This window comes from Sapajus apella, unplaced genomic scaffold (genome assembly GCF_009761245.1).
Source record: "Sapajus apella isolate SASKATOON/1434 unplaced genomic scaffold, GSC_monkey_1.0 scaffold113, whole genome shotgun sequence".
NCBI classification, from domain to species: domain Eukaryota; kingdom Metazoa; phylum Chordata; class Mammalia; order Primates; family Cebidae; genus Sapajus; species Sapajus apella.
The window spans coordinates 1,829,018-1,856,138 of NW_022437053.1; the positions used below are offsets into that span (position 1 = coordinate 1,829,018).

At 39.7% G+C, this 27,121-nt stretch overlaps 1 protein-coding gene across 1 annotated transcript in view; it reads left to right on the forward strand.

Annotated features, from left to right (window-relative positions):
• Positions 1–5,344: 5,344 nt before the first annotated feature.
• CHRNA7 (cholinergic receptor nicotinic alpha 7 subunit) overlaps positions 5,345–27,121 on the forward strand; it is a 120,983-nt gene continuing 99,206 nt past the window's right edge. Inside the window, exons 1-2 of the mRNA XM_032259958.1 lie at positions 5,345–5,500; positions 5,742–5,881. Coding sequence (XP_032115849.1) covers positions 5,446–5,500; positions 5,742–5,881 — 195 coding nt within the window. The 5' untranslated portion in view covers positions 5,345–5,445. The remainder of the gene's footprint in view (positions 5,501–5,741; positions 5,882–27,121) is intronic.

Here is a 27,121-nt window from a genome sequence, read left to right on the forward strand (position 1 = left end):
ATATAAAATAAATTATTTTATTCTATGAAAATGAAAAGGGTCAAGGATATTCAAGACAATCTTAAAGAAATATTAAAAAGGTGGAAAATTCACAGTACCATGTATAAAGATCTACACTAATGCTACTGTCATTAAGAGAGTGTGATATGGGTGCAAGTCTAAGCAAATAGACTAGACCCACATATACACTGTTATGTAATACACAGAGGTGACATGGCAATGCAGGGAGAAAGATTATCTTTTCATTAAGTGGTATGGAGTCAATTTAATATTCATATAAGACAACGAATCCCTATTCATACCACACTTCATAGCATACACAAAAGTTAATTCCAGATGAGTGACAGATCTCAACATGAAAGGTAAGATCATAAAACTCTAGAAAAACACAGGATGTTATCTTCACGAACTTGGGACAGACAAAGTGATCTAAAGCACAATACAAAAAATGCAAACTGTGACTGGAATTGTTGATAAATTGAACTACACCAAGATTAAGAATATCTATTCATCAAAAGATGCCAGTAAGAAAGTTAAGAATTCATTTCTAGAATTCTAGTGAAGCCAGAATTCTAAAAAATATTTTCAATATAGATGTCTGACAAAGGACTCATTCTGTATGAAGAATTAATTCCTACAAATAAATAAGAAAAAGGCAGACAACACAATAGAAAAATGGACAAAAGACCTGAGAAATCACTTCACAAAGATACCCAAAATAACAATAAATATATGAAAAGTTGTTCCACTGCCTTAGTCATCAGGGAAATGCAAATTAAAAGCCACATTGAGATCAAATTACTAATAAGCAAAACAAAATCTGAAATTAAGTCAAAGACAAGTAGATGAATTTATGAGGTAACTAGATCACTCATACATTGTGCTGGGAATGTAATTAGAACAAATAGTTTGAGAGATTGACAGTATAAACGAACAGTTTATATCTAGAAAAAACCGTGTTGTTTTGGAAACAGAAGCATAATTTGAAGTAAACCATTGGTCAAAGAAGAAATCACGAAGAAATTAGAAAATATTTTGAACTGGAGGTAATGAATATAGAATATATCAAAATTAGGAGGCAACTTGTGTTCAGATGGAAATTTACATATTTAAATGCTTACATTTGAAAAGAATCTGAAATCAGCAACCTGAGTTTACACTTTAAGACACTTGTAAAAGATGAGCAAATTAAACCTCATATAAGTAGATGGTAATAAGAAACATAAGAATAGAAATCAATGAAATTTAAAAAAATAAAATTGAGAAAATTAACAAAGCAAAAAGTTGTACTCTGAAGATTAGTAATATTGATAAATCTTAGTGTCATGAAGAAGAAACAGGAGAAAACACAAATTCCTTGAAATAGTAATGAAGAGGAGGTATCACCACATGCCCTTTAGATATAAATAAGGTAATAAAGGCACATAATAACCTGATGTCAATAAATGCAATAACTTAAATGAAATAGACAAATGTGTTAAAAAAATACAATTTAGCAAGTTTTTCCCAAGATGATATAGAAACTGAATTGTACTATATATCTATTAAAAATTGGGTTAATATTAAAAAATAATCTTTCCACAAAGTCTCCAGACACAGATAGTTTCACTAGTTTCATCAAACATCTAGGAAAGAAATTTTATCTTGCACAAACTATTTTACAAAGTAGAGGAGGAGGAAGCATAAGACCATATGCCTCCTCTACCTTCTACCAAAATCAGATGATAAAATTACAAGAAATGAAAATGATAGAGCAACATCTCTCATGGATATACATAGAATATTTTTTAAAAATCTACTAACAAATTAAATTCAACAGTAATCAAATCCATGATCAAGTGAATATGTGGTTTGATATCTTTTGTCAATATTGAAAAGTTCCTGGCTGGGTGTGGTGGCTCATGTCTGTAATCCCTGCATTTTTGGAGGCTGAGGTGGGTGGATCATGAGGTCAGGAGTTCGAGACCAGCCTGACCAACATGGTGAAACCTCCGTCTCTACTAAACATACAAAAATTAGCAGGGTGTGGTGGTGTGGGCCTGTAATCCCCACTACTCAGAAGGCTGAGGCAGAATTGCTTGAACCTGGGAGGCAGAGGTTGCGGTGAGCCGAGATGATGCCACTGCACTCCAGTTTGGGCAACAGAGTAAGACTCCATCTCAAAGAAGAAAAACAAAAGTCCTCAGAATTTATTCTTTGACTTTGCTTTTGTTTTACATTCACTATCCAGTATCGGAAGGACCTGGGGAGGAGAGCAGCCACCCAGCAAAGCCAACTGAACTTTTAGATTATGGTGTGACAGAGAAAGAAACTTTCATTGTGGTAAGCCAATGAGAATTGAGGGTTATCACTGCAACTGACATCACTCACTATGATAAATGGCTTTACCATTTTAAACGTACATATTTTATTATTATTATTATTATAGACAGAGTCTTGCTCTGTTGTCTTGGCTGGAGTGCAATGGCTTGATCTCTGCTCACTGCAGCCTCCACCTCCCAGGTTCAAGCAATTCACCTGCCTCAGCTTCCTGAGTAGCTGGGATTACAAGCATCTGCCACCATGCCCAGCTAATTTTTGTATTTTTAGTAGAGGCAGGGTTTCACCATGTTGTCCAGGTTGGTCTCGAACTTCTGACCTCACATAATCCACCCGCCTTGGCCTCCCAAGGTGGTGGGATTACAGGCATGAGCCACTGCGCCCAGCCACAAATTTTATAGTTAATTTTTCAGTGTTCTATTGTCTGAAAGTGTGAGGCACACATTTTTCTGTTTACTCTCCTACTGACTTTCCCTTCATGACAATGTCCTAGGATGAGGTAGAGTTTGCTTCCTTGAATGGGTTATATTTTTTATTTTGAACTTATTTTCATGAATATTGTGATTTGGAGGAGCGTTTTGGAATCCCATGTGTGTAAAGTTACTAAATCTTCCTCCAGAGGAATTCTTGAATCCTAAACCATGTAATACACATTTGGACTCCACACCTAAGCCTGATGCACTTTTTGGTTTTTAAATGTGTAATTATCTTTTTTCCCCTATCCGGAGCTTAAGTAGAAAACATGCATCCTTCCACTTCCCTGGCTAATGGTTAGTTTTCTGGTTTTTTTTTTTTTTTTACATTGGAGGGGAGATTACCAGTTTCTGGATTTATGTGAATATCTCCATTCCAGTTCCCCACCTCTCACAGGCCCCAAGCCCAAGGTCACCTTACCTCCTGAGAGTGTGTCATAATTTTCCTCTTGCCCTTAGAACCCATATTTTTGGTATGCCCAGGCATGTATTCATATCCTGCTATGTTTATTCGGTTTTTTCTTACGTTGGGAACGGGAGTGAGGGTAGAACCTACCTAGTCCAGTCATCTCTATTCTGAGAATGTCCTACTCTTTTCATTTCACAAATAAAAAACCTGAGTCCCATAGATGGGAGTCAATACAGCCAAACTCACAGACCTACTTCATGGCACAGGGGAGACTGAGGTTCACTTTCCACACTACCAGCAGTTGTCCGTCGTGAGCTGAGTGAGTGGATTGTGCCTGTGGGTCCTTCAAGTGCTTGGCAGAGAAGAGAGGACAACTAAATATTTACGAATTGCTTATCCCACCTGAAAATGGTTTATTTCTAGGTTTCTGATATTACGGGATGCAATGTAGGCAAGGAAGCAGTTCTGGTTTCAGGGATGTGATCCCAATGGCCATACTCAAGAAAAATAAATTCCCTTGCCCCATGTGCTCATGCTCTTCTAGAAGGGAAGGCAGGGCTTTTAGGCACTTTCAGCGCCGACGCTTGGCAGAGTGTTACAGTCCCATGATCAGTGGAGGGGATGCGCTAGTGAGAATCTTTTAACTGATGCTTCATGAGCTTTCTCTACTCTGTTACTGGGGTTTTAGTTCCCTTCTTGTCATTCCCTCTTTACCAACAACCAATCCCCTGTAGATAATTTCTTCACCAAGAGCCTGCTTTGTGCTGTCCGGACTGCTGGAGGTGCTGGGGGCACTCAGGAGCCAGATGAAGCTAAGGGCCCGCCCGTCTGCTCTCCAGGGACCCCGGCGTCCCTTTCTCCTGGTTGAACCACCGCTATCCTTTGAGGTGAATCTAGTTCAGCTGTCACCTCTTCTATGATCTCTCCAAAAACAGCTAATCCTCCTTCCTCTAGGCCCTTACCGCAGTTATGAAAGCCTGTGCTGACCATTTGTTTAAACACGTGTCCATTAACAGGAATACACCTGCTTTAATTTGAGACACTTCACCGCAAGGGCAACGCACTTCATTCTCCTTCCAAGTCAAGTAACTGGGCTCAGTCCTCCGTGCCTGCTGCCGGGGTACACTCAAGCTCAGTCACCTTTTGCTGAGCCTTTCCCTAGTTCCTGGAGACTTAAAAGGATCCCCTGGTTTCAGGCAGTTGAAAAACGTAGGCGTTGCCGCTGCGCGGTTCGCGGGAGTTGCTCTGGTGGAGCTGGGATGCTGGGGAGGCGGGAAAGCGGGAGCGCCCCCTACGCGGACGCAGGCGCCGCGGAGCTCGGCAGAGGCGAGCGAACCGGACCGAGCTCCAGCCTCCCTGGAGGCCGCCCCTCGGAGCCGTCCTCCCGCCCTTCCCTTCCAGAACCGCGTCTCCTCTTCATCAGCGAGAACCCTCCGCACTCCCCGGGCCTCTCCTTTGCGTTAACTATCCCAGTGCGCTCGCTCAAAAGAGCCAGATGAGAACCCCAAGTTCTGGCTGTCCTTCCAGCAAAGAGTTAGGAGTTAACTTTTCCATCTGTTTAATCTCCTTTAAAAAAGGACGAGCCACACGTTAGGTGACCGCTGGGAACCCCAGCACACACTGGCGGCCTCCCTCCTCCCCCACAGGGGGCCTCAGCACTTCCGACCCGGCCGAGTCTGGCAGCTGACTGGCGCCGCGCAAACTGCGGAGAGCACACCCGGGCTCGCGGAAAGCTGCAGGAGGGGGCTTCCCCGGGGCGGTCTGGTCCCCACAGCCGTCACGAGGAGGGAGTTCTGGAGGACTGCACCCCAGAATCTTCCCGGCTTTCTCCCGGGGGATTGCCCGGCGCAGCTTCTGGCTGAGAGCGGGGGCGGGCTGAGGGGGACCGAGAGCGGAAGGGAGAGGCAGAGCCCGGCCTTGGGCAGCGACTGGCCGGACTGGAAGCGCGAGGCGGAGAGCCCGCTCGGTGGAGACTGCGGGTGGAGGCGCCCGGAGCGGACCCAGCCGGGGGTACCGCCCGCTCGCACCGGTGCCTGCAGTTCCCCGGGTGGCCGCCGAGACGCCGGCCCGGGCGGGCGGGATGGGGGCGGGGCGGGGGCGGGGCTCGTCACGTGGAGTGGCGGGGCGGGGGCGCGCGCCCGGCTCCTTAAAGCGCGCGAGCGGAGCTGAGAGGCGGCTCCGTGGCCGCAGGCGCAGGCCTGGGCTGCAGCCGAGACGTGAGGCGCGCCGGCTCCGGGACTCAACATGCGCTGCTCGCCGGGAGGCGCCTGGCTGGCGCTGGCCGCGTCGCTCCTGCACGGTAAAGCCGCCGTCTCCCCGCCCTCCACTCCTCCACGGGATCCCGGCACATCCCAGGCGGTTCTGTGGCCCCGCGCCTGGGCCAGGTTTGGGGTCTTTCCGCCGGCGAGGGCTGCGGGGGCGCTGCGGGGGCTGCTTGTCTGGGCTGCACCGGGTGGGCGGCGGGGACGCGGGCAGGGGGGCCTGGGGGTACCCCCCTCGCCGGCCTGCCTGAGCCCCCTGCCCGGGTCTCCTCTCCTTAGTGTCCCTGCAAGGCGAGTTCCAGAGGAAGCTCTACAAGGAGCTGGTGAAGAACTACAACCCCTTGGAGAGGCCGGTGGCCAATGACTCGCAGCCGCTCACCGTCTACTTCTCCCTGAGCCTCCTGCAGATCATGGACGTGGTGAGTCCCGCCTGGCTGCAGGGCTGCCCTCTCCCCTCCCTGGGCTCCGAGGGGCGTTTTAGAAAGCGTCCTGTGGCTGGCGGGGGAGCTCGGCTGGGACACCCTAGTTGGCCCCAGGCGAGGCAGGGCCATGCTCTGAGCCTGTCCCCAGTCTGCCCTCTCCCAAGTGTCTCAGCCCTCGGCCTCCCCGCCCGCCAAGGAGGGACCTGGTGAAGCTTGTTCCATCACCTCGGCCACCTGTGCGTGGGTACTTGGGTCCCGCCTTTCCCTCAGTTTAGAAACTCAAGCATCCTGAACTGGGACTCAGTAGCAAGAACATGTGGCGTTCACTTTTTAGTCTCTCTTATGGTGTAAGTGTTGACATGCAGTCCAGCATTGGGTGTCAATTTGGCCACTTCTAGACTTTTCTGCCGCCTATGGTATATAACTTTTTTGGTGGGGCCTGGCTCTGAGCTTTGCAGCTGGCGACTCTGTCCAGGCAGAGGGCAAGAGGGTCAGCTGTGAGCTTTCACTGCGCCCCCATCCTAGCAATGGGCATGCTTTGCCTTCCTGGTGAGGACAGGTACCCGGAGTCTTGCTCTCAGAACTCTGGGCTCCCCACCAGGAATACATGTGTCTGTCCCTCCAGGCAGCTGCCACCACCAGCTCCATGGGCCTCTTGCCTTGCAGCCTTTAGTGCCCATTTCAGTTGTCCGATCTGTGTAAACTTGCCTTTTGTTCCTCTATGGTGCTTTGGTTATTCAATATTCATTGGTATATTCTCCGTACAATACAAATACTTCACACAATTGTTTAATGCGTTATAAATAGGTTTGGTGTCTTGTCTATACAGAGTATCGGAGTCTATCGTGGAGCACCCTGGAGTGGGGCAGGGTGGGCACAGGGCTGATGATGTTCATTGGGAGGGAGAGCATGGTAGGAACGAGGTGAGAGAATAGCCACAATTCCTGGTTAAAAAAGAAATAGTGCTAAGAGCCACCTGGCAAAGTAGAATAAGATAAGAGGTGATATTTCATAATCCTACAAATAAAGTTACCCTCACTATCATGTTGATGAATGGTGTATCACTTAACCTTGTTAAAATTGCTGTGGTATGTTGCTTCCCTTCCAATACACTCACCTCAAATGTGTTCTTCCTCCTATAGGCAGAATCATGCTTTAAAATATTGAATGTGTATGCGATGATGCGGAAAAGTTATTATGAGAGAAGAGCTGTAGGGGAAGGCAGGTGCAGTCTCATGGGTTGCAAAACAGCAAAAGTTGCTGTTTATGGAGCAGCTCCTCACTTACTTTAAGGAGCTCAGGATTTGTATTTGGGATTCTCGGTGGGTTCTGGCTCTGTTAGTTTCTGGGTGGCTGGTGTTAGGGAAGTTTCTTAAGCATCTTGAGCCTTGGCTTTCTTGTTAATAAAATGGACACTGTAGTACCCTGTCAGTCACTGTGATCAACTAAAGAATATGGAAACAACTTGAAGGGACCTTAAAGCTAGATATGTGATTATGGTCATTTTCATGCAGAAACCACATGAAAAAGGACCAGGCAGCAGAGCTGACACACTCCACAAGTGGTGTGTGACAGGGTGAGAAAGGGACTGTACCTGCCTCTTCCCCCATTTGCCCAGGGTCAGCTCCAGCCAGGCTGCCTCACTGTTTGTGTCTGCTCCACAGCTGCTTCCCTTGGAGTGGGTATCCCTGTGTTGCCTGGATGGGGGTGATGATGCAGTAGCCCCTCAGTAGAGGAACAGGAGGAATCAGTACAGCAGGCTCCTGAGGTTGCTAAGGCTGCAGCAGCCCCTTTTAGAGAAGGGACCACTCATGGAGAAACTGCAGGCTTTTTTCTGGGCATGTCTGCTTCTTTAAGAGACTCTTAGGAAACCAAGTTATTATGAGAAGTGTTGAGTCTTAGGAGAAGTTTATGCATAAGTTAGTGTTACACCACACGAACATTTAAAAATAATAACTTTTGTCATGTTAGAAAATTACAAAAATAGCAAATTGGAACTTTGTGTCAATGATATTCCAGTGTCCTTAGGAAATGCATTGTGAAGAAGGCTGTCAGCAGCCAGAGGTCATGGGAAGGGGGCGAGAGAAAGTTTCTCTCCCACCTTGGCCATAGGGTGGTCTGTGAACACATTGAATTTCCAAGCCAGTCAATGCTGTGTGTTCGGGGAGTGGCCTTGAACAAACTACCTTACCTTTCCAAGCCCTGTTTTCTCATGTGTTAAATGAGAATAATAATACTTGCTTCAGAGAGTTTTGGAAGGATTAAATAATAGAAAGTGCTTGCTGTACAGTGGTGATTCACTGAAGGTCTGCTCCATCTTAATTATGTAACTGCTCAACTTGGAGGTCAAGAAGTTCATGTCTAGAAAGGTGTGGTCACTTGCCCAAGGTCACTCTGTGATTAGAGGGAGGGCTTTGAGGAAAACCAACATGGGACAAGTCCTTTGTCTTTCATGTGCTGCTTCCTTTAGACTTGGTAACTTCTGCAGAACACAGTCATTTAATTTATTTAAACTGGATGAATTGTAACTAATTTAATGTGACTTTCCTGAGATCCTGGATGAAGTTGAAGTCTATCAGACATAACGAAATATGCAAACATTTGTATTCCAGCCTTACTTGGCTGTGCCGGGTTTTTGAAGTGGAGCCAGGTCTTTCCAGCTGAAATCTCAGCACTCTGGACAGAGACACAATGGTTCTCATAAAGTCTTCCTATGACAAAATCTTGGCTGGTATAGATTCTCTTTATACATTTGTTGCCCATTTTAACTGTGCTTGTCTAGAAACCACAATAGTTGGTTTTCCTCCTCCCAAATATTGCTACTGATTCCTTTTTTGTCAGCATAGATTCCTGACTGGAGCGATAGGGAGACAGCATATGATGTTACATGTTTTATTTTTGTGAAAGATCATTTACTCTTTCATCAATTTATTCCACACATGCTTTTGAGCTCCTATTGTGGACTTTGACAAATGCTGAGAATTAACAGATGAAAGAGGGATTATTTTTTCTTTCAGAGATCTCATGATGTGGCTAGGGGGATTAGCAAGTAAATCCAAAATTACTACATGTGATGAAATTTAATACAAATATCTACACAAAACGCTAGAAAACATTGTTCCCAACTAGGGAAGCTGAGAATGGCTTTAAAGAGATAGTGGTTAGCGTTCTAAAAATGAGAAGGAGTTTGCCACTCAAAGTGGGAAATCCTTTCCAGGTAATGGGAACAGGCTGAGGAGAGACTGAAGTGCAGTGGAGGACAGCTCACCTTCAACAGGGTGTGTTTTGTGGGATGCTGGCAACCTGTGGATCTTCACTACAGGCTGCAAGACTTCTCAGAAAATTTAATGTGTTGTGTTTTTTGAGACATTCTGAAAGATCAATATAGTACTGACCAAACTACTGATAGTTTTACAGACACTTTGGTAAGAATGTTGCTTTAGAAGCACACCTTACAACGAGGAGGCTATAATTTTTTCTTTGGTAGTAGGTGCAGAATGAATCTGGGGAACAGTAGGTTGCAGTGTGTGAAGTGTCCTGAGTTCCTCCGCAAGTTTACATTTCACCTGGCCCTAGTCTGGGCATCTCTGAGGACATTAGGAGGCAGTGTGCCAGGGGTTTTGGAAGCTGTAAGACCAGCTTGCCATGCATATTTTCCTAGAAATGGAAATGGTCCAAACCGTGATATTTGTATTAAATTCAAGTATAAATTATAGATTGGAATGAAAAAGCTTTGCATACATTTTAGAGGCACAACGTGAGCCTAAAGGAATTGCTTGACCTGCTGTGGTCTGTTCTAGTTATTCAACAGTCCACTTCATAAAGCAGTAGGCAGTGGGGGAAGGTATGGTGGATTTTTAAACAGGGGAGGGAAGTAACCAGGTCTCAGTTTACGCAGAAGATGCTGAGAGCAGTGAGTGTGAGATGGGTTAGAGAGGGGGAGAGAAAGGGAAGGGACAAGGAAGTTGAAACTAGGATAGCCACTGTGGGGATGTGGAAAAGGGGGCAGATTTAAGAGACATTTTGGATACACCGTCTATGATGTATAACTGTGTATATAAACATCATGAATATACATCAATAAATTTGCTACGTGAAAGTGCCTAAATTATTCTTAAATGCATACTCTAACTTCTGGTGATTATTAATTTACTTCCTGGGCTTGTAACTGGGCTGGGAATGAGATAATATGTAAGAAATCATTTTGAAGTGATGCATATGTAAGGTTGTAATCTGCCAAGGTTCCATAATATTTCACCTTTATTTGTGCTATTTGGTCAGTCACCTGAGCACATGCATCTAAAGGCCATTCTAAGTGTCAATTTGCATAAAATAAATATGCATTGGTTATGAAGCATGTCTAGGAGTCAAGGTTTTTAAAATGAATAATATGAACCAACATGTAATTTTATACAAATGTAAAACACATAATTATACAAAATTGATTTTTTTGGTATCTTATTGCTTTGAAATACAAATTCAGCTTTTTGAAAGCTTTAGCCACAAGACAGTAGAACTAAGTGGTCATGCATTTAGGCTTCACTACTGAAGATGGCAGGCTGGGCTGTGGAGCCCAGCATCCTAAGGGCTTATGTGTTATCCAAATTCCTTTGGGTAGCCCTCTGCTTAGGTTAGCAAAATTTATGATTTCACATTCATTAACCACTGTTTAAAATGCTACAACTCCAACAAAATATTATCAAATATTATAAAACTCTAACCAGGTATTGGTCTTTATAATTTAAAAACAAATCTTTATTTTTTTGAGCAGTTTTAGCTTCACAGCAAAAGTAAGATGAAGGTGTTGGGGTTCAGAGGAGCCATAGGCTCCCCTGAGAGGACATTTCTCCAGGTTCGTGGTCTATCACTCTCTCAAGAATGAGAGAGGAGACCACGGCACAGTGCGCTCGTGAAATAGATACCAGACCCCAAAAGTGTAGCAGAAAAGTGATTTATTTAGGCAGAGACAGAAAAAGGAGAAGGAGAGAGAAAGAAACAGCTAGCTCTCAGGCTGAATGAGAGAAAGAAAAACCACCCTCACACTGAGTGAGAAGGGTTCCCAGAGGGAGAAAACCAGAGAAGGAAAACTCCTCTCACACTGAATCAGAGAACCCAGAAAGATGGAATCCAGGAGAGAAAAGACAGCCTCCACACTGGGTGGAGGGGGACCCCAGAGGGGAAATCCAAGAGGGGAAAGAGAGCTCCCACTATGTGGGAGGGGATTCCAGGGAGCTGGAAATCTGGTGTGGATGAGGGAGCAGGGGAATTTGTCCTGGGAGAAATTCCCACCGTCCCAAGTTCCTCTGGCCAATGAAAGGAGTCCTTTAAACTTCCGCTGGGGTGATTGACTCTTAGTTTCTTCCCGAGCCCTCGAAATTTAAACACGTTAAATCCCCGGGAGAGAGATGGGAGAGGGGCATGATGCTGGGAAGTTTCTTGCCCCTAAAACTACGCCCCCTTGTGGACTTGGAAAGAGAACACATTCCCTCAAAGGTTCAGAGATTTCCCACAGTTTCCTCAATTGCCAACATTTCCCACTAGAGTAGTATATTTGTTACAATTGATGAACCTGCATTGACACATCATAATCACCCCAAATCCATAGTTTATAAGAGGGTTCCCTCTTGGTTTTGTACAATCTGTGGGTGTGGATAAATGTATAATGGCGCAATGTATAATACCATCATTATGGTATCGTACAGAGTATTTTTACTTTCCTGGAATTTCTTTGTGCTCTTTTTATCACTACCTTCACCACAACTCTTGGCAGCCACTGACCTTTTACTGTCTCCATTGTTGAACCTTTCCCAGAATGTTGTATGGTTGGAATCATATAGTATGTAGCCTTTTGAGATTGACTTATGTCACTTAGTAATATGCATTTATGCTCTCTCCCTGTTTTTTGATAGCTTGATAGCTCACTCCTTTTTTTGCACTGAATAGTATGCCATTGGTCTGGATGTAGCACAGTTTATTTATCCATTCACCTCCGGAAGATCTTGGTTGCTTCCAAGTTTTGGCAATTATGAGTAAAGTTACTATAAGCATCCTGTGCAGGTTTTTATGTGAACATAAGGCTTCAGTCCTTTGGGTAAGTACCAAAGAGGGCACTTGCTGGTTCGTATGCTAAGAGTATGTTTAATTTTCTGAGGAAATCACAGACTGTCTCCCAAAGTGGATGTACCATTTTACATTTTCACCAGCAGTGAATGAGAGCGCCTGTTGCACCACATCCATGTCAGCCTTTGGTGTTGTCAGTGTTCTGGATTTTGATTATTCTAATAGGCGTGTAGTGGTATCTCATTGTTTTACTATTTGCACTTCTCAACTGACATATGATGTGGAGTATTTTTTTGTAACTTATTTGCCATCTGTATATCTTCTTTGGTGAGGTGTCTGTTAAGGTCTTTGGCCAAGTTTTAAGTGTTTTTTTGTTTCTCATTGCTGAATTTAAGAGTTTTTTGTATATTTTTGATGACAGTCCTTTATCGGGTATGTCTTTTGTAAATTTTTTTTCAGCCAATAGCTTGTTTTCTCATTCTCTTTACATGGCATTTCACAGAACATACATTTTTAGTTTTAGTGAAGCCCATCTTATGAATTCTTTCTCTTATGGATTGTGCCTCTGGTGTTGTATCTAAAAAGTTATTGCCGTATCCAAGGTCACATAGGTCTTAGACCATTATCTTCCAGGAGTTTTGTAGTTTTGCACTTTACATTTAGGTCTGTGGTCCATTTTGGGTTAGTTTTTATGAAGCGTGTAAGGTCCGTGTCTACATTTTTCTTTTCGTGTGTGATTGTCCAGTTGTTGCAGCACCATTTGTTGAAAAGACAATCTTTGCTCCATTTTATTGCCTGTGCATCTTTGTCAAAGATCAGTTGATTATATTTATGTGGGTCTATTTTTTGGCTCTCTATTGTGTTTCATTGATCTATTTGTCTATTCTTTCATCAATACCACAGTCTTGATAACTATAGCTTTATCATAAGTATTAAAGTTTGATAGTATCAGTCCCCCAGCTTTATTGTTCTTCTTCAACCTTGTGTTGGCTGTTCTGGGTCTTTTCTCTCTGTCTACAAACCTTATAACTGCTTTATTGATACCCACAAAATAACTTTCTGGGATTTGTTTGGGATTGCATTGAATCTATAGATCAAGTTGGGAAGAACTGACATATTGACAATAGTGAGTTTTTCTATTCATGAACATAGAATAGCTCTTTATTTAGTTCTTCCTTAATTCGTAAGAATTGTGTAGTTTTACTCATGTAGGTCTTGTAAACACTTCATTAGATTTATACCTAAGTGCTTAATTTTTGAGGGGTTAATTGGTATTATGATTTAATGTCAAATTCTACTTGTTAATTGCCGAAATATGGGAACGCCATTTACTTTTATGTATTAACCTTGTCTTCTGCGAAGTTACTATAATTGCTTGTTAGCTCCTAGGGATTTTTTTTTTATTGGTCAGTTATTTTGGATTTTCTATGTAATCCCTTGATCATGTAATCTGTGATTAAAGACAGCTTTACTTCTTTTTTCCCAATCTAAATACTTTTTATTTCTTTTTTCTTGTCTTTTTGTATTAGCTAGTATTTCCAGTATGCTATTGAAAAGGAGTGGGAGAGGGGATATCTTTGACTCCTTTCTGATCTTAGTGGGAAAGTTTCAAGTTTCTTATTAAGTATGATGTTAGCTATAGGTTTTTTGGATATATATACGCATACATATATATATGTACATATATTTTGTGTATATACATATATGCAAAATGAAGCTATCTTCATATGTGTGTATAAATATAGGTATATATACATATATAAAGTACATAAATTTATTTGCGTTTCTATATAAATATGCATATATATGTACATATATTTTATATTTATATTTTTACATTTATATGTACTTTTATATCATATACATACATATACATATTTTATATATACATATGCAAAATATAGATATACACACATATACAAAAAACCTAAGCTAACATCATGCTTAATTTTATATATATATATATATATATTTATTTATTTATCAAGTTGAGGAAGTTCTATTCCATTTACTGAAAGTTTTTATGATGGAGTTGAATTATGCCAAAATTGTTTTCATCTATTGATGGAATCATATGATTTTTTTTGTAGCCTATTGATGTAATGGATTATATTAATTGATTTTTTAATGTCAAGCCAGCCTTGAATATCTAGAATAAATCCCACTTGATCATGGTCTATAATTCTTTTTGTACATTGTTGAGATCGATTTGCTTATTTTTAAATTTTTTGTTGAGACAGGGTTTCACCATGTTCCCAGGCTGATCCTGAACTCAGTTGATCTGCCTGTCTTAGCCTCCCAAAGTGCTGGGATTGGAGGCATGAGCCACCACAGTGTGCTAATATTTTGTTGAGCATTTTTGCATCTGTGTTCATCAGTGATATTGGTTTGTAGTTATTGTTTCTTATACTGTCTTTATTTGCTTTTTGTATTAGGGTAATGCTGGCCTCATAGAATGTTTTAGGAAGTATTTCCTCTGCTTGTGTACTCTGAAAGAGACTGTAGATAATTGGTATAATTTGTTTTTTAAATCTGTAGGCTTCACCGGTGAGCCCCTCTGTGCCTGGCGCTTTCTGTTTTGGAGAGTTATTATTATTTGATTTGATTGCTCTAATAGATGTAAGCACATTCAAATTGTTTATTTTTTCTTGTTTGAGTTATTAGAAATTTTGTCTTTCAAGAAGTAGTCCATTTTGTCTAGGTTATAAAATTTGTGAGCATAGAATTGTTCATAATATTTATTTATTATTCTTTTAGTGCCCATAGAATCTGTAATGACGTTTTCTCTTTTACTTCTGATATTAGTTATTTTTGTCCTTTCTCTTTTTTTTCTTATTTAGCCTGGCTAGATGCTTATTGATTTTATTGATCATTTTACAAAAAACAGATTTTGTTTTTGTTCATTTCCTCTATTGATTTCTTGTTTACAATTTTGTTGATTTCTGCTGTGATTTTTACTATTTCTCTGCTAATTTTGGATTTAATTTGCTTTTATTCCCTAGTTTCCTAAAGTAGAAGCTTAGAATATTGATTTTTAGATCTTTCTTTGTTTCTAAGATTGTATTCAATGCTATAGATTTTCCCCTAAGCACTTCTTTTGCTGTATCCCACAAATTTTGTTGTGTTTTCATTTTCATTTAGTTGAAATATTTTAATATCTCTTGAGAATTCTTCTTTAAAACATACATTATTTAAAGGACTATTGTTTAATGTTTACATATTTGGGGATTTTTCAGTAATCTTTCTGTTACTGATCTCTAGTTTAGCTTCTTTGTGTTCTGACAGCAGGCAACATGTAACTTCTTTTAAGTTTGTTAAGGTGCATTTTAAGGCACAAATGTGGGAAGTATTCCATGTGAGCTTGAGAAAAATGTGTATTCTGCTCTTGTTGGATGAAGTAGACTATAGGTATTGCTTTTATCCAATTGATGGACAATGTTTTGAGTTCAATCATGTTTATGCTGGTTTTCTGCTTGCTAGTTCTTTCAGTTTCTGGTAGAGGGGTGTTAAAGTTTCCAACTGTGATAATGGATTTACCTGTTTATCCTTGTAGCTCTAATAGTTTTTGCCTCATTAGATTGATGCTGTGTTTTTGGGCATATACCTATTAAAAATTGTTTTGTCTTTTTGGAGAATTGATGTTTTTATCATGAACTAATGTCCTTTTTATCCCTGGAAACTTTTCTTGCTTTGAAGTATGCGCTGTCTGAAATTTACATAGCTATTCCTGCTTTGTTGGATTAGTGTTAGCATGGTATGTTTTTCTCTATCCATAGGACACTTTTAATTTATATGTATTTTTATATTTAGGGTGGGTTTTTTTGTAGGCACATACAGTGGGGTCTTGTTTTTTGATTTACTCCTATAGTCTCTTTAAATTGATGCACTTAGACCATTCAAAGTGATCATTGATATAGTTGGATCAATATCTATCATATTTGCTACTGATTTTTTTTTGTCCTTGTTCTTTATTTCAGTTTTTGTTTTTCACTCTGACTTACATGGTTTAGTTGGACATTTTATATGATTATATTTTCTCTCCTTTCTTGGTGTATCAGTTATAGTCCCCCCCCCCCTTTTTTTTTTTTTTTTTTTTACTTTTTTAGTGGTTTCCCTAGATTTGCAATGTACATTTACAACTAATCCAAGTCACCTTTCATGTTACATTATACCACTTCCACTTCATGGGTAATGCTAGCACTTTATAATGCAAAATAACATGAATTTCTTCCTCCTGTCCCTTGTACCATTTATTTCTTATAAGGCGCATGTATGTTTATATATACATGGCTTGCTGTTTTCTGAGATTCCTGGTTGTGCGGTTTGGTGTTTGACATTAATTTGGGGAAATTCTCAATCATTGTTTCAAATACTTCTGTTCCTTTTTCTACTTCAGCGGTCCCCAACCTTTTTGATACCAGGGACCAATTTTGTGGAAGACAGTTTCCCCACATGTGTGTGTGTGTGTGTGTGTATATCATATGTACATATAAAATACATAAGTATAATAAACTACATTGTTGCTATTGTTATTTTGAGCAGACTGTTATCTGTTAGATAAATTAATAAGAAAAACAAAAGTTTTTATTTTGCCTTCACTTCTTCCTTCTTTGGTAGTCTTAATTTAGACACAACTTTCAACCAGTATCATTTCCCTTCTTTTTAAAGTACTTCTTTTAACATATTTTCAAGGGAGATATGCTTGTAACAAACTTCTTCAATTTTTGCCTGAGAATGTATTTTTTTTCTTATCCTTTGAAGGATAATTTCAATAATTCTAGATTTGTGGCTTTCTCTCTCAACTCTAATTATTTTAATCTATTCCCTTCTTACATGGTTTCTGGTAAGTCAGATGTAATTCTTACCTTTTCAGTCCTCTAAAGGGAAGGGTTTTTGTCCCCCTTTGTCTTCTTTCAGGATTTTGTCTTTATCTTTGATTGTTTATAGTTTAAAATGATAAATCTGGCCGGGCGCGGTGGCTCAAGCCTGTAATCCCAGTACTTTGGGAGGCCGAGGCGGGTGGATCACGAGGTCAAGAGATCGAGACCATCCTGGTCAACATGATGAAACCCCGTCTCTACTAAAAGTACAAAAAATTAGCTGGGCATGGTGGCGCGTGCCTGTAATCCCAGCTACTCAGGAGGCTGAGGCAGGAGAATTGCCTAAACCCAGGAGGCGGAGGTTGCGGTGAGCCGAGATCGCGCCATTGCACTCCAGCCTGGGTAACATGAGTGAAACTCCGTCTCAAAAAAAAAAAAAAAAAAAAAATGATAAATCTAAGTGTTGGATTTGTTTTCTCCACATGTATCTGGCTTGCTGTTTCCTGAGATGCCTGGATGTGTGGTTTGGTGTTTGACACTAATTTGGGGAAATAATCTCAATCATTGTTTCAAATACTTCCATTTCTTTCTCTATTTCAGCAGTCCCCAACCTTTTTGACACCAGGGACCGGTTTTGTGGAAGACAGTTTTCCACAGACTGTCAGGGGCCATGGTTTTGCGATGAAACTGTTCCACCTCAGATCATCAGGCATTCATTAGATTCTCATAAGGAGTGTGCAGCCTAGATCCCTTGCATGTAAAGTTGACAACAGGGTTTGTGTTCCTGTAAGAGTCTAGTGCTGCCGCTGCGCTGACCAGAGGTGGAGCTCAGGCAGTAATGCTTGCTGACCTGCCCCTCACCTCCTGCTGTGTGGTCCGGTTTTTAACAGCCCAGAGACACGTACAGATCTGTGGCCTGGGAGGTGAGGAACCCTGCTCTACTCCTTCTTATATTCCCGTCACACATATGTTACACCTTTTGTAGTTGTCCCACAATCCTTGGATATTCTATTCTGTTGTTTTCAGTCTTTGTTCTCTTTGCTTTTCAGTTTTCAAAATTTCTATTGATGTTCCTCATACTAGGGATTCTTCCCTCAGCTGTATCCAGTCTACTAGTAAGCCCATCAGATATATTCCTTATTTGTGTTACATTATTTTTGATTTCTGGAATTTCTTTCTGGTTATGTCTTAGGATTTCCATCTCTCTGCTTATGTTGCCCAACTGTTCTTGCATGGTGTCTACTTTGTCCATTGGAGCCTTTGGCGTAATAATTATAGTTGTAAATTTGTGTCTGATAATTCCAATGCCACCTCCATGTCTGGTTCTAATGCAGGCTCTGTCTCTTCAAATTGTGCGTTTTTGCCTTTTAGTATGCTTTGTATTTTTTTCTTGATAAGTGGCCATGATGTACTGTGTAAAAGGAACTGCTGTAGATTAGTAAGTTACTAATGTAGCGGTAAGGAGTGGAAGGGAGGGAAGCATTCTATACTGCTATGATTATGTCTCAGTTTTTTTATTGAGCCTATGCCTCTGGGAACTTCGTAAGTATTTCTCGGTTTGTGTCTCCCTGCTTTTGTGGGATAGGATGCAAAGAATGGGTGGAGCTCAGTATTTCCCTTCCCCTGGGTCAGGTAGGCTCTGATAATACCCCAGAAGGTTAGACTCTGGTTAATTCATTTCTCCTTATGGCAGGCCTTATTAAGAACAACAGAAAGTTCTGGTCCATTTCCAAATGGCTTTTTTCACCTCCTTCTGGTAGAAGCACAAGAAGATATTTCTTCAGTATTTCCTGTGGGAACCTAGTAGAACTTCTGGAGGTAAATCTCATGATATTTGGGAGCCCCTATGATTGAATCCTTTTGGAATTTTAACCTTTCAAAGTTGCACACACTGAGTCTTTAGCAATTTCCCAATTCCAGTTCAGGTTTTCATACTCTGCTGCTGGTTCCCGTGGTGGTTTTTGTTGATTAGTCCCTGCTCTGGGAAGTCTTGGCTGTCTGTATGCCCTTGTTTGTTCCTCCAATCTTGAAAGCAGAAGTTCATCCTGTGGGTCTCCCTCTTAATTTGGCTCCAGGAAGAGCTATTGTTTTTTTAGTGTGTTCAACTTTTTACTTGTTAGGACAAAGTTGTAACTTCTGAGCTTCTTGCATCAGGAACCAGGAATTGGATCTAATAATGTTTTTATAATATACATTTCTTAATATTACAAAAGTAATGTATGTTTGTACAGGAACTAAATTAAACAAACTGAAAAAAGAATCAAGGGGGTAAAAATCAGCACACAAGGCATTCTGGTAGAGTTTATGCTATCTTTTCTTTATGTTTATAGATGTGTAGAGAAATATTTAAATATTTAAAAGTTATAAGGTGTAATAAACATGATGTATGGTGCCTTAAGCAGTATTAACAGGCATTGATTTTGAAGTGGTACACTTAGGCCCGTTAGTAAATTAATACAAGTTTTAAAATACATTTATAATTTTTCTTCATTCACTCTTACCATCGCTTCATATTCAATCTGTATTTCTTTTGTAATTTAAAAAACATTGTTAAAAATATATGTAAATGATTTATGATGATTCTTGTAAGCAACACATAGTTGAGTTTTTTAAAAAAGAAATTTAGTCTGATAATCTTTGTATTTTAGCTATCTTTAATGTGATTACTTATCTATTTGGGTTTAAATCTATCCTTCACTATTTACTTCCACTTAGCCCTGTCTCTTCTGTGTTCTTTTTTTCTCTTTTTTCTTACACTTTTCTGGATTCATTGCTCATTTTATGCTATTCTAATTTTCTCTTCTATCAGTTTGTTGGTCATATTTCTTTCTTTTCATCTTACAGTGGTTGATCTGGAGATTACAACAGGCATCCTTGACTAAGTAAAGTCTAATGAAAGTCATCAACTTTTCCATACATTGTGAGGACTTTATAACACTTTAATTCCATAATTCAAATTTATCTACTGTTACTGTCATATATTTTATTTCTATAAAAATATATAAGCTTTATAAGATAATTGTTTTTTTTTAAAGTCAGTAGTCTTTTAGATTTATTGTTACGTTTACCTTTTTTGTTACTTTAATTCCTCCCTATATCTTCTTTCATCTGACATAATTTTCCTTCTGCTCTTTAGACTTGTCTTTCATGAGAGTCTGGAAGTAGGATGGTTTCTCCATGTTTATTTGTTTCAAAACGTTTCTGTCTTGCCTCATTTTTGCATGATAATTCAGAAATACAGACTTCGTGTTGCCAATTAGTTACAGCATTTTTACATACGGCACAGTGTCTGTAGTATATTACCCTGTTTTCTGACTTCCAGTACTTCTCTCAAGAGGTCAGCTGTATGCCTTATTGTCGCTCCTCTTGTTTTTTCAGTTCCCCCAACTGGGGAGAAGGGTGCTACTGACACTTACTGGGAAGAAGCTAGGGATGCTGCTAAATGTCCTACATTGCATGGGATGGCTCCCCAAGACAAAGAATTACCTGGCCCCCAATGTCAACAGTGCTGAGATGGAGAAGCCTGCTTTATTCCATATACCTCCTATTCTTTGCTGTAATTTCCATGACTTTGTCTTTCCATGCTTCATCCAGTCTGTTTTCTGTTGACCTATATTCAATATTCAGTCCTTGAATTCTTTCATGTCTATCTGTTGTTAGTTCCATTTATTGACTTCTTTTTAAAGTTTCAAATATTGCATGCTTTAGTGTTAGAATTTCCTTTTTGCTCTTATGATATTTTCTAGCTCTCAAGCTTGTTCTAAGTTTCTTCAAATATATTAATAAGACTTCTTTTACAGCCCTGTCTGATAATTTTATTCTTAAGACACTTTGTGCCTTTTTGTTAGTGATGGTTCTTTTTGATTTTCTCTTACGTGGTCTGTGCTCCTTCTGAGCCTGGATGTGTTTGTAGTTTGTCCCAGACAACGTACAGGAAAAATGGTAGCAATGAGAGAATGGAGAACATTTTTACTCCTGTTAAAATTTGCTTCTGACAACATCCACCCCAAGGGCACCAGCAACCACACATTACCTTAGTTAAATTAGGGGCTGAGAAGATGCAAAGATGGGCTTCAGTCCCTGTAAAGGCTGGTTTGTTTCTGGTTCTTGTATGTACACTGTAGGGCATAAATACAGAGTATTTACTTGAATCTTCTTTCTCTTCAATAAGCATTTTTTTTTTTTTTGAGACGGAATCTTGCTTTGTTACCCAGGCTGGAGTGCAGTGGCATCATCTCAGCTCACTGCAACCTTCACCTCCCGGGGTCAAATGATTCTCCTGCCTCAGCCTCTCTAGTAGCTGGGATTACAGGCACCTGCCACCATGCCCAGCTAATTTTTGTAGTTTTAGTAGAGACCAGGTTTTACAACGTTTGCCAGGCAGGTCTCAAACTCATGCCCTCAAGTGGTCTGCCCACCCTGGCCTCCCAAAGTTCTGGGATTATGGGCATGAGCCACCACGCCTGTCTTCAAGAAATCTTGAACTCTGTCCCCTTTTAACTTTTCGTCAAGGTTTGCTCAAAATTTTAGCCTCTTGAGCATTATTAAATAATCACAGGGCTCTGGAAAGGTGGCCTCAAATCCTGGTCCTCTCTCAGGGCTCCCCTCCCTTCCTGGGTCTTGTCTCTGCAGTTCCTCACTGCCCTGTTAGTATCCTGGTGCCTTCAAACATGATTTTTCTTTTCTTCCCCCAGCTCTTCTGATTGTTCCCACTGGAGAGTTGGTGAGAACCACCGAGTTCATCATTACTGATAGCAGAACTGAAATTCTGAATTGAAATAAATATCACATGTGCTCAGTCATTTGCAGAAGCTACAAAAGTGGATCTCATGGAAGTAGAGAGTATAATGGTGGTTACCATGGGGTGGGAAGAAAGTGGGGAGAAGATGATGAAGAGAAGTTGGTTAAGGGGAGTAAGTTAGATGGAAGATAAAGTTAGATAGGAGTAAGTTCTAGTATTTGATAGTATAGTAGAGAAATTATAGTTAACAATCACTTATTGTATATTTCCAGATAACTAGAAGAGCAGACTTGTAATGTTCCCAGCATAAAAGATAAATGTTTGAGGTAGTACATATCCCAATGACACCGATTTCATCATCACACATTAGCTATGGGTATCAAAATATCACATGTACCTCCAAAATATGTACAGCTATTAGATATAAATGAAAAACCAATCTGTAATGTAGCTTTATAATTGATACCATGTATTATGGTAGCAATTTTCTCCTTCTAGAACCTCTTTAGGGCTCTGGGAGATAAACCCACAAAATTCTTTTGATCTGTATAGACTGAGAATTGTAAGCAGTTTTACTAAAGGAATTTCTTGTAAATGTTGCCTTTCAAGGCTACCACTGAGGGTATTCCCTGAAGGGTTCAGCTCTCTCAGAGCTTTTAGTTTCATCCTTGACATTCTGTTAAAGGAAGAGAAATAGTCTTGTCATGGAGGAAGGACAATGAAAATCTCTGCTTTCTTATTGATTTATTTTTAAAATCAGGATTAGGTCGTGTTTTACTCCTCCTCAGAGAAGAAGGAAGTCATTTGGCATCTTCTAATTGCAATTCCCATGCTTTTAATTTCAGTGATTTCCTTAGTTAGCATCAGCTATGAACTATTATAGCCAAAAATATTGAAAAGTATTGTAAAAGAGTATATACTCGGGCATATTTATGTGTGTGTAAATGCACACTCAAACACACACTCCTGTTATTCTTAGCTCTCTTTGTTGATCTTATTTTTGATATCTCAAGACAAGGCATCATGTGCTATGCTAATTAAGTTTCCAAGATGTAAAGCTTGAAGATACAGCAGAAGCCTTGGAGTCTCAGCTCCCAGCTAGCCAAAACAATGGACTGAAACTAATGTGAAATTAAGTGATGAATTATACAAAAGCTTGTATTATGGGTTAAAAATTAGTGCAGAAGAATAGGCTGTGGGAAAGGCCTGGATGTGTGGCTGACTGCTGGCTCTGAGTCAGCTCATAGGTGCAGGAGCTGACCTGTCTAAACTGTAGGTGGCAGTGGACAAGGAGTAGGAAATTGTAGTTGTCATGGTTAATGAATCTTGCCTGTGAGAGATTCTCAGCATGGGAAATTTACTCTTGCATCTCTGAAAGTGAATTGTCTGTAAATATTCTTGTCTTGGGTAAAAAAGGTGGTGTCTATACTCTGGGGAGAGGACTTAGAGAGGGAAGAGAACTTACTTGCTTTATTTTGTGAAGAAAAGGCAAGTGTTAAGTTAGCTCTTTAGTTGGTTTCAAATTTCAGGATTGTTGAATGAGTTTATAATCTAAAGTATCTAAGAAGCTCACACAGAGAAGATACTATGATCAGGGATTTAGATTAATAAAGTTAGGGTAAGGCTGCTCACTGATTGCCAATACATATTTCATTAAGTGCAAATGGATAAAATCTACAATTGAAATCACTAGTCAGGAAACAGTTGTTCCAGTTCTCCATTAAGACGTTTTATTGTCATTTGAAGTAACTTTTAACACACTGGCTAGCTCATCGAGAGGCACACATTTTATTTTGGAAGTCATTCTTTAACCCCATTTTAAAACTTTAAATTGTAATAAAGTAGATATGCACTAATGTGGCACAATATCAAAACCAATTCAGTGTGTTACCACGAAGTGAACCCATCTAAGCTGTCACCACCCAATACAGATCTTCCCTCCTCCAGAGCTAAACTATTTGCCTTACTTCAAACACCAGAGTCTAGTTTTGCCCCTCTCTGGATCTCTGTAAGAGGAATCACCCAAGGACACAGCATGTGTTCTTTGGGATCTGGCTCTTTGGTTCATTTTTATTTTTATGAGTCAACCAAGTTGTTGTAGCTCTACTTTCTTTTTGTTGTATGAATATAACAACATGTATTATTATATTGATGGCTATTTAGATTTCTTCTAGATTTTGTCTGTTTTGAAGAACACTTCAAGGAATGTGGTGGTGTATGTCTTTTGATGGACAGAATTATGCATTTCTCTCTGATATAGATGTGAAAGTAGATTAGCGGGGCCATAGAGCAGCAAGCTTTTAACTTTTCTGTATGATGCTAAACAATTTTCAAAATGGTTATACCAATTAACATTCCCACCAGCAGCATATGAAAATTCTTGTTGCTCTACATAGTCACCAACGCTTGGCATTTTTAGTCTATTAAATTTACCATTCTAGTGGGTGTGGAGTGACAGTTTCTTGTGATTTTACTTAGCATTTCTCTGATTATGGCTAAAGTTGAGGACATTTTTATTTTTTAATTTTTCCATTTTGAGATTTTATTTTGAGAAGTATCTAATCATGTCTCTTTACTATTTCTCTATCTTTTTGTTTTGTGTTGGTTTGTGTTTTCTTTATTGATTTGTATGAGTTTTTATACAAATTACAGGTACAAACCCTAAATCATTGTTTTGTGCTGCTATAACAGACTGGAGACTGGGTAATTTATTAAAAATAGAAATTTATTTCACATGGTTCTGGGGACAAGGAAGCCTGATATCAAGGTGCTGGCATCTGGCATGGGCCTTCTTGCTGTGTTGTAACATGGTGGAAGGTATCACATGGCAGAAGGGCAAAGAGAGGGTGAGAAAGAGAGAGCAAGAGGGGTGAACCCACTCCCTTCATAATGAGCCCACTCCCAAGGTAACACATTAGTTCATTCGGAAGGGTGGGGGCTTCATGACCTACGCATTTCTTATAGGTTCCATCTCCCAATACCATCCTAGTGAAATTAAATTTCAGCATGAGTTTTGGAGGGACAAACATTCAAACCATTGCAGTTATATGTTTTGCAGATATCTTAGACTCTTTGGCTTATTGTTTTACTTTTTTGACATTCTTTTCTCTTTTTGTAAACTTTTAATTGAAGTATAACATGCTTACAGATTAATGATATCTTTTGGTGAACAGAAATTCTTAATTTTAGTGTGGCCTAGTTTATAAATCCTTTTTTCTATGTTTAGTGCTAATTGTGTCATATTTTAAAAGTCTTCCCATTTCCCAAGTTCATGAAGATATTTTTCTATATTTTTTAGGAGTTTTCTATTGTTCTAGTGGGTTTTTGTTACTGTTGTTTTACCTTTAATGTTTATGTTTATAATCCACCTAGAATTGATTTTTGTGTATAGAGTGTAACACTTTTAAGCATCTTTATGGGCATTTGGACTGGTGATTAATTTATTTTGTTTTTCAAGAGTAGTGAAAGGATTGCTAGTAGAATGAGTTCATGATTGTTTAACTATATCACATTGGACATTGTATTATCCACCATGCCTGTGCCCTAATGGACATTTTAATTATTTAATGTGTGTATGATATGAGAATAATGTATGAGTTATGGAAATTTTTAATATTTAAAAATGTTGACATGACACACATTATTTACAAAGTCAACAGTAAAGAAGGGCTTATGAGAAGCCCCAGCCCCTCGCCTCAGATTTTCCATTACCATCCTAAGACAGGTGCTTTTAGCAGGCTCCATTTTAGGTCATCACTCCTATTTTAATATTCTGCTTATATTTCTATTTCTTGATTGATTAAAATATCAAATACTCTACTGAAATTAAAATGACTTTACTTAAATATCTTCAGTATGGATATTCTTTTATTTCAGAGGGATTTTGTTAACAAAAAAAATTAGACAAATTCAATTTAGCAGAGGTTATATGAGCAAAGAATGATTCATGAATCAAGCAGCACTCAGGACCAGAAGAGCCTCACCCACCAGAGTGAGCAGCCAGCTTTTACAGGCTGACCACAGGAGTAAAGTAGATAATCTGACTGGCTACCTCTAGGCACATGCTTTATTTGTCATGGGAGATAAGTTGGCTGCCTGTGATTGGCTGAAATCTAGCTGTTGATGATCAGCTGAAACTCTGCTGTTTGTTATAGTCCTGTTAGGTTTTGGTTTGTTTACTTACTAAATTAGGTTGCCTTTGTTAAGTAGCTACTCAAAGATGGGAGATAGTCTCAGGCCAGTGGCCCCTGCTTATTTCATTTAACAGTTTGTTGATTAGGAATGGTGGTGTGTCCCTCAAACCAGGATCTGATGATGAAAGTTGTTGGCTAATGATTGAGGTGGAGATGGGTTTTATTTTGTTTTTGCTTGGATGTGTATCCAACTCTGAAGGAAAAGAAAAAATTTCCCAAAGTTTCTTAGCAAATCGAAAGTTTTCTACACTGATTTTAAAGACAGGCCTTAATTAGGTAATGAACACTTTGGTGTGTTAACTTGAAAAACCTCAACTTTATAGCCATAGCTAATGTATTAACTGAAATATGTTTTGGGTTTTGAAAGTCAAATGGCCAAAAACTTTAAAAACATTATTTTTAAAAACATTTAAAAAACTTTCTTGTAGCATTTTCCTTTAAAAATAAAAAGTGCTACTTCTTAAGTCATTTATCAAATGTTGTTACTTCTCAGTTTTGTGACTGAATCATTTAAGGCAGTATTTTAAATTTGGCTAAAATATTTGTAGATTAAAGATCAAGAAAATTTCTTGATTAAAAATGAAAGGATCACACATATGTTGATAAAAATGGACAACATCTGCAGAATCCTGATACTTGCAAACATTCAGGTTTTTGTAGTTACTCTTCAGGGCCACATTCTATAGACAATTGGAAGTCGGGATACATATAAGTTAGGTAAATTTAAGGTAGTCTGTAATGTTTCAGCAGGAAGTTGTCTCTGAATCTGTCCTGGAGGCTTCCTCCTTCTTTATATTACTGGTCTTGCATTTTCCAACTCCAGACTAAACAGAAACTGCGTCAGAGGCTCTTGTCTTAGTGATTAGGCCAGGAAGTGATCTATACTGACTCATGGTCCCAGGAGCAGTAGGCTTTAATTCTGCTTCCTCAACTCTGGGACTAAATATCATGCAGCTGAAGATGATGTGAGGCTGCAGGGAGCACCTCCTTGCCTCCTTTCCCTCTGAAACATGCAGGGTTGTTCAGACCCTCCATCCTGTTCCATGTACAAAGCAAGTAATGCAGAGTTCATGGTCCAAGACAATCCTTTGACGGTAACCATCAGGTGTATATTAAAACGGCAGTGTACAGATGGTACCTTCATTGTTTCTGACAGAAACAGTTAAGGGCATTGGATAAAAGTAAAAACTGAAAAGTAACATTCATGACAGGAAATTTTCCCTTTCCGGGGGTGTTTTGCAACAGCGGGAAGCAGCTGGTCATTGATGTGTTGGTGCAAGGCAGCTCTCCATTGGCTTCCTGGATTTTTCCAGACATCACTTGTATTAGACCAAAGTACTGCTAAAGTGCTTGAAACTTAGTCTCAAATAGAGAAAATGAACACAGAGTGGGATACATAATATAGCATTGTTTTGATTGAGAA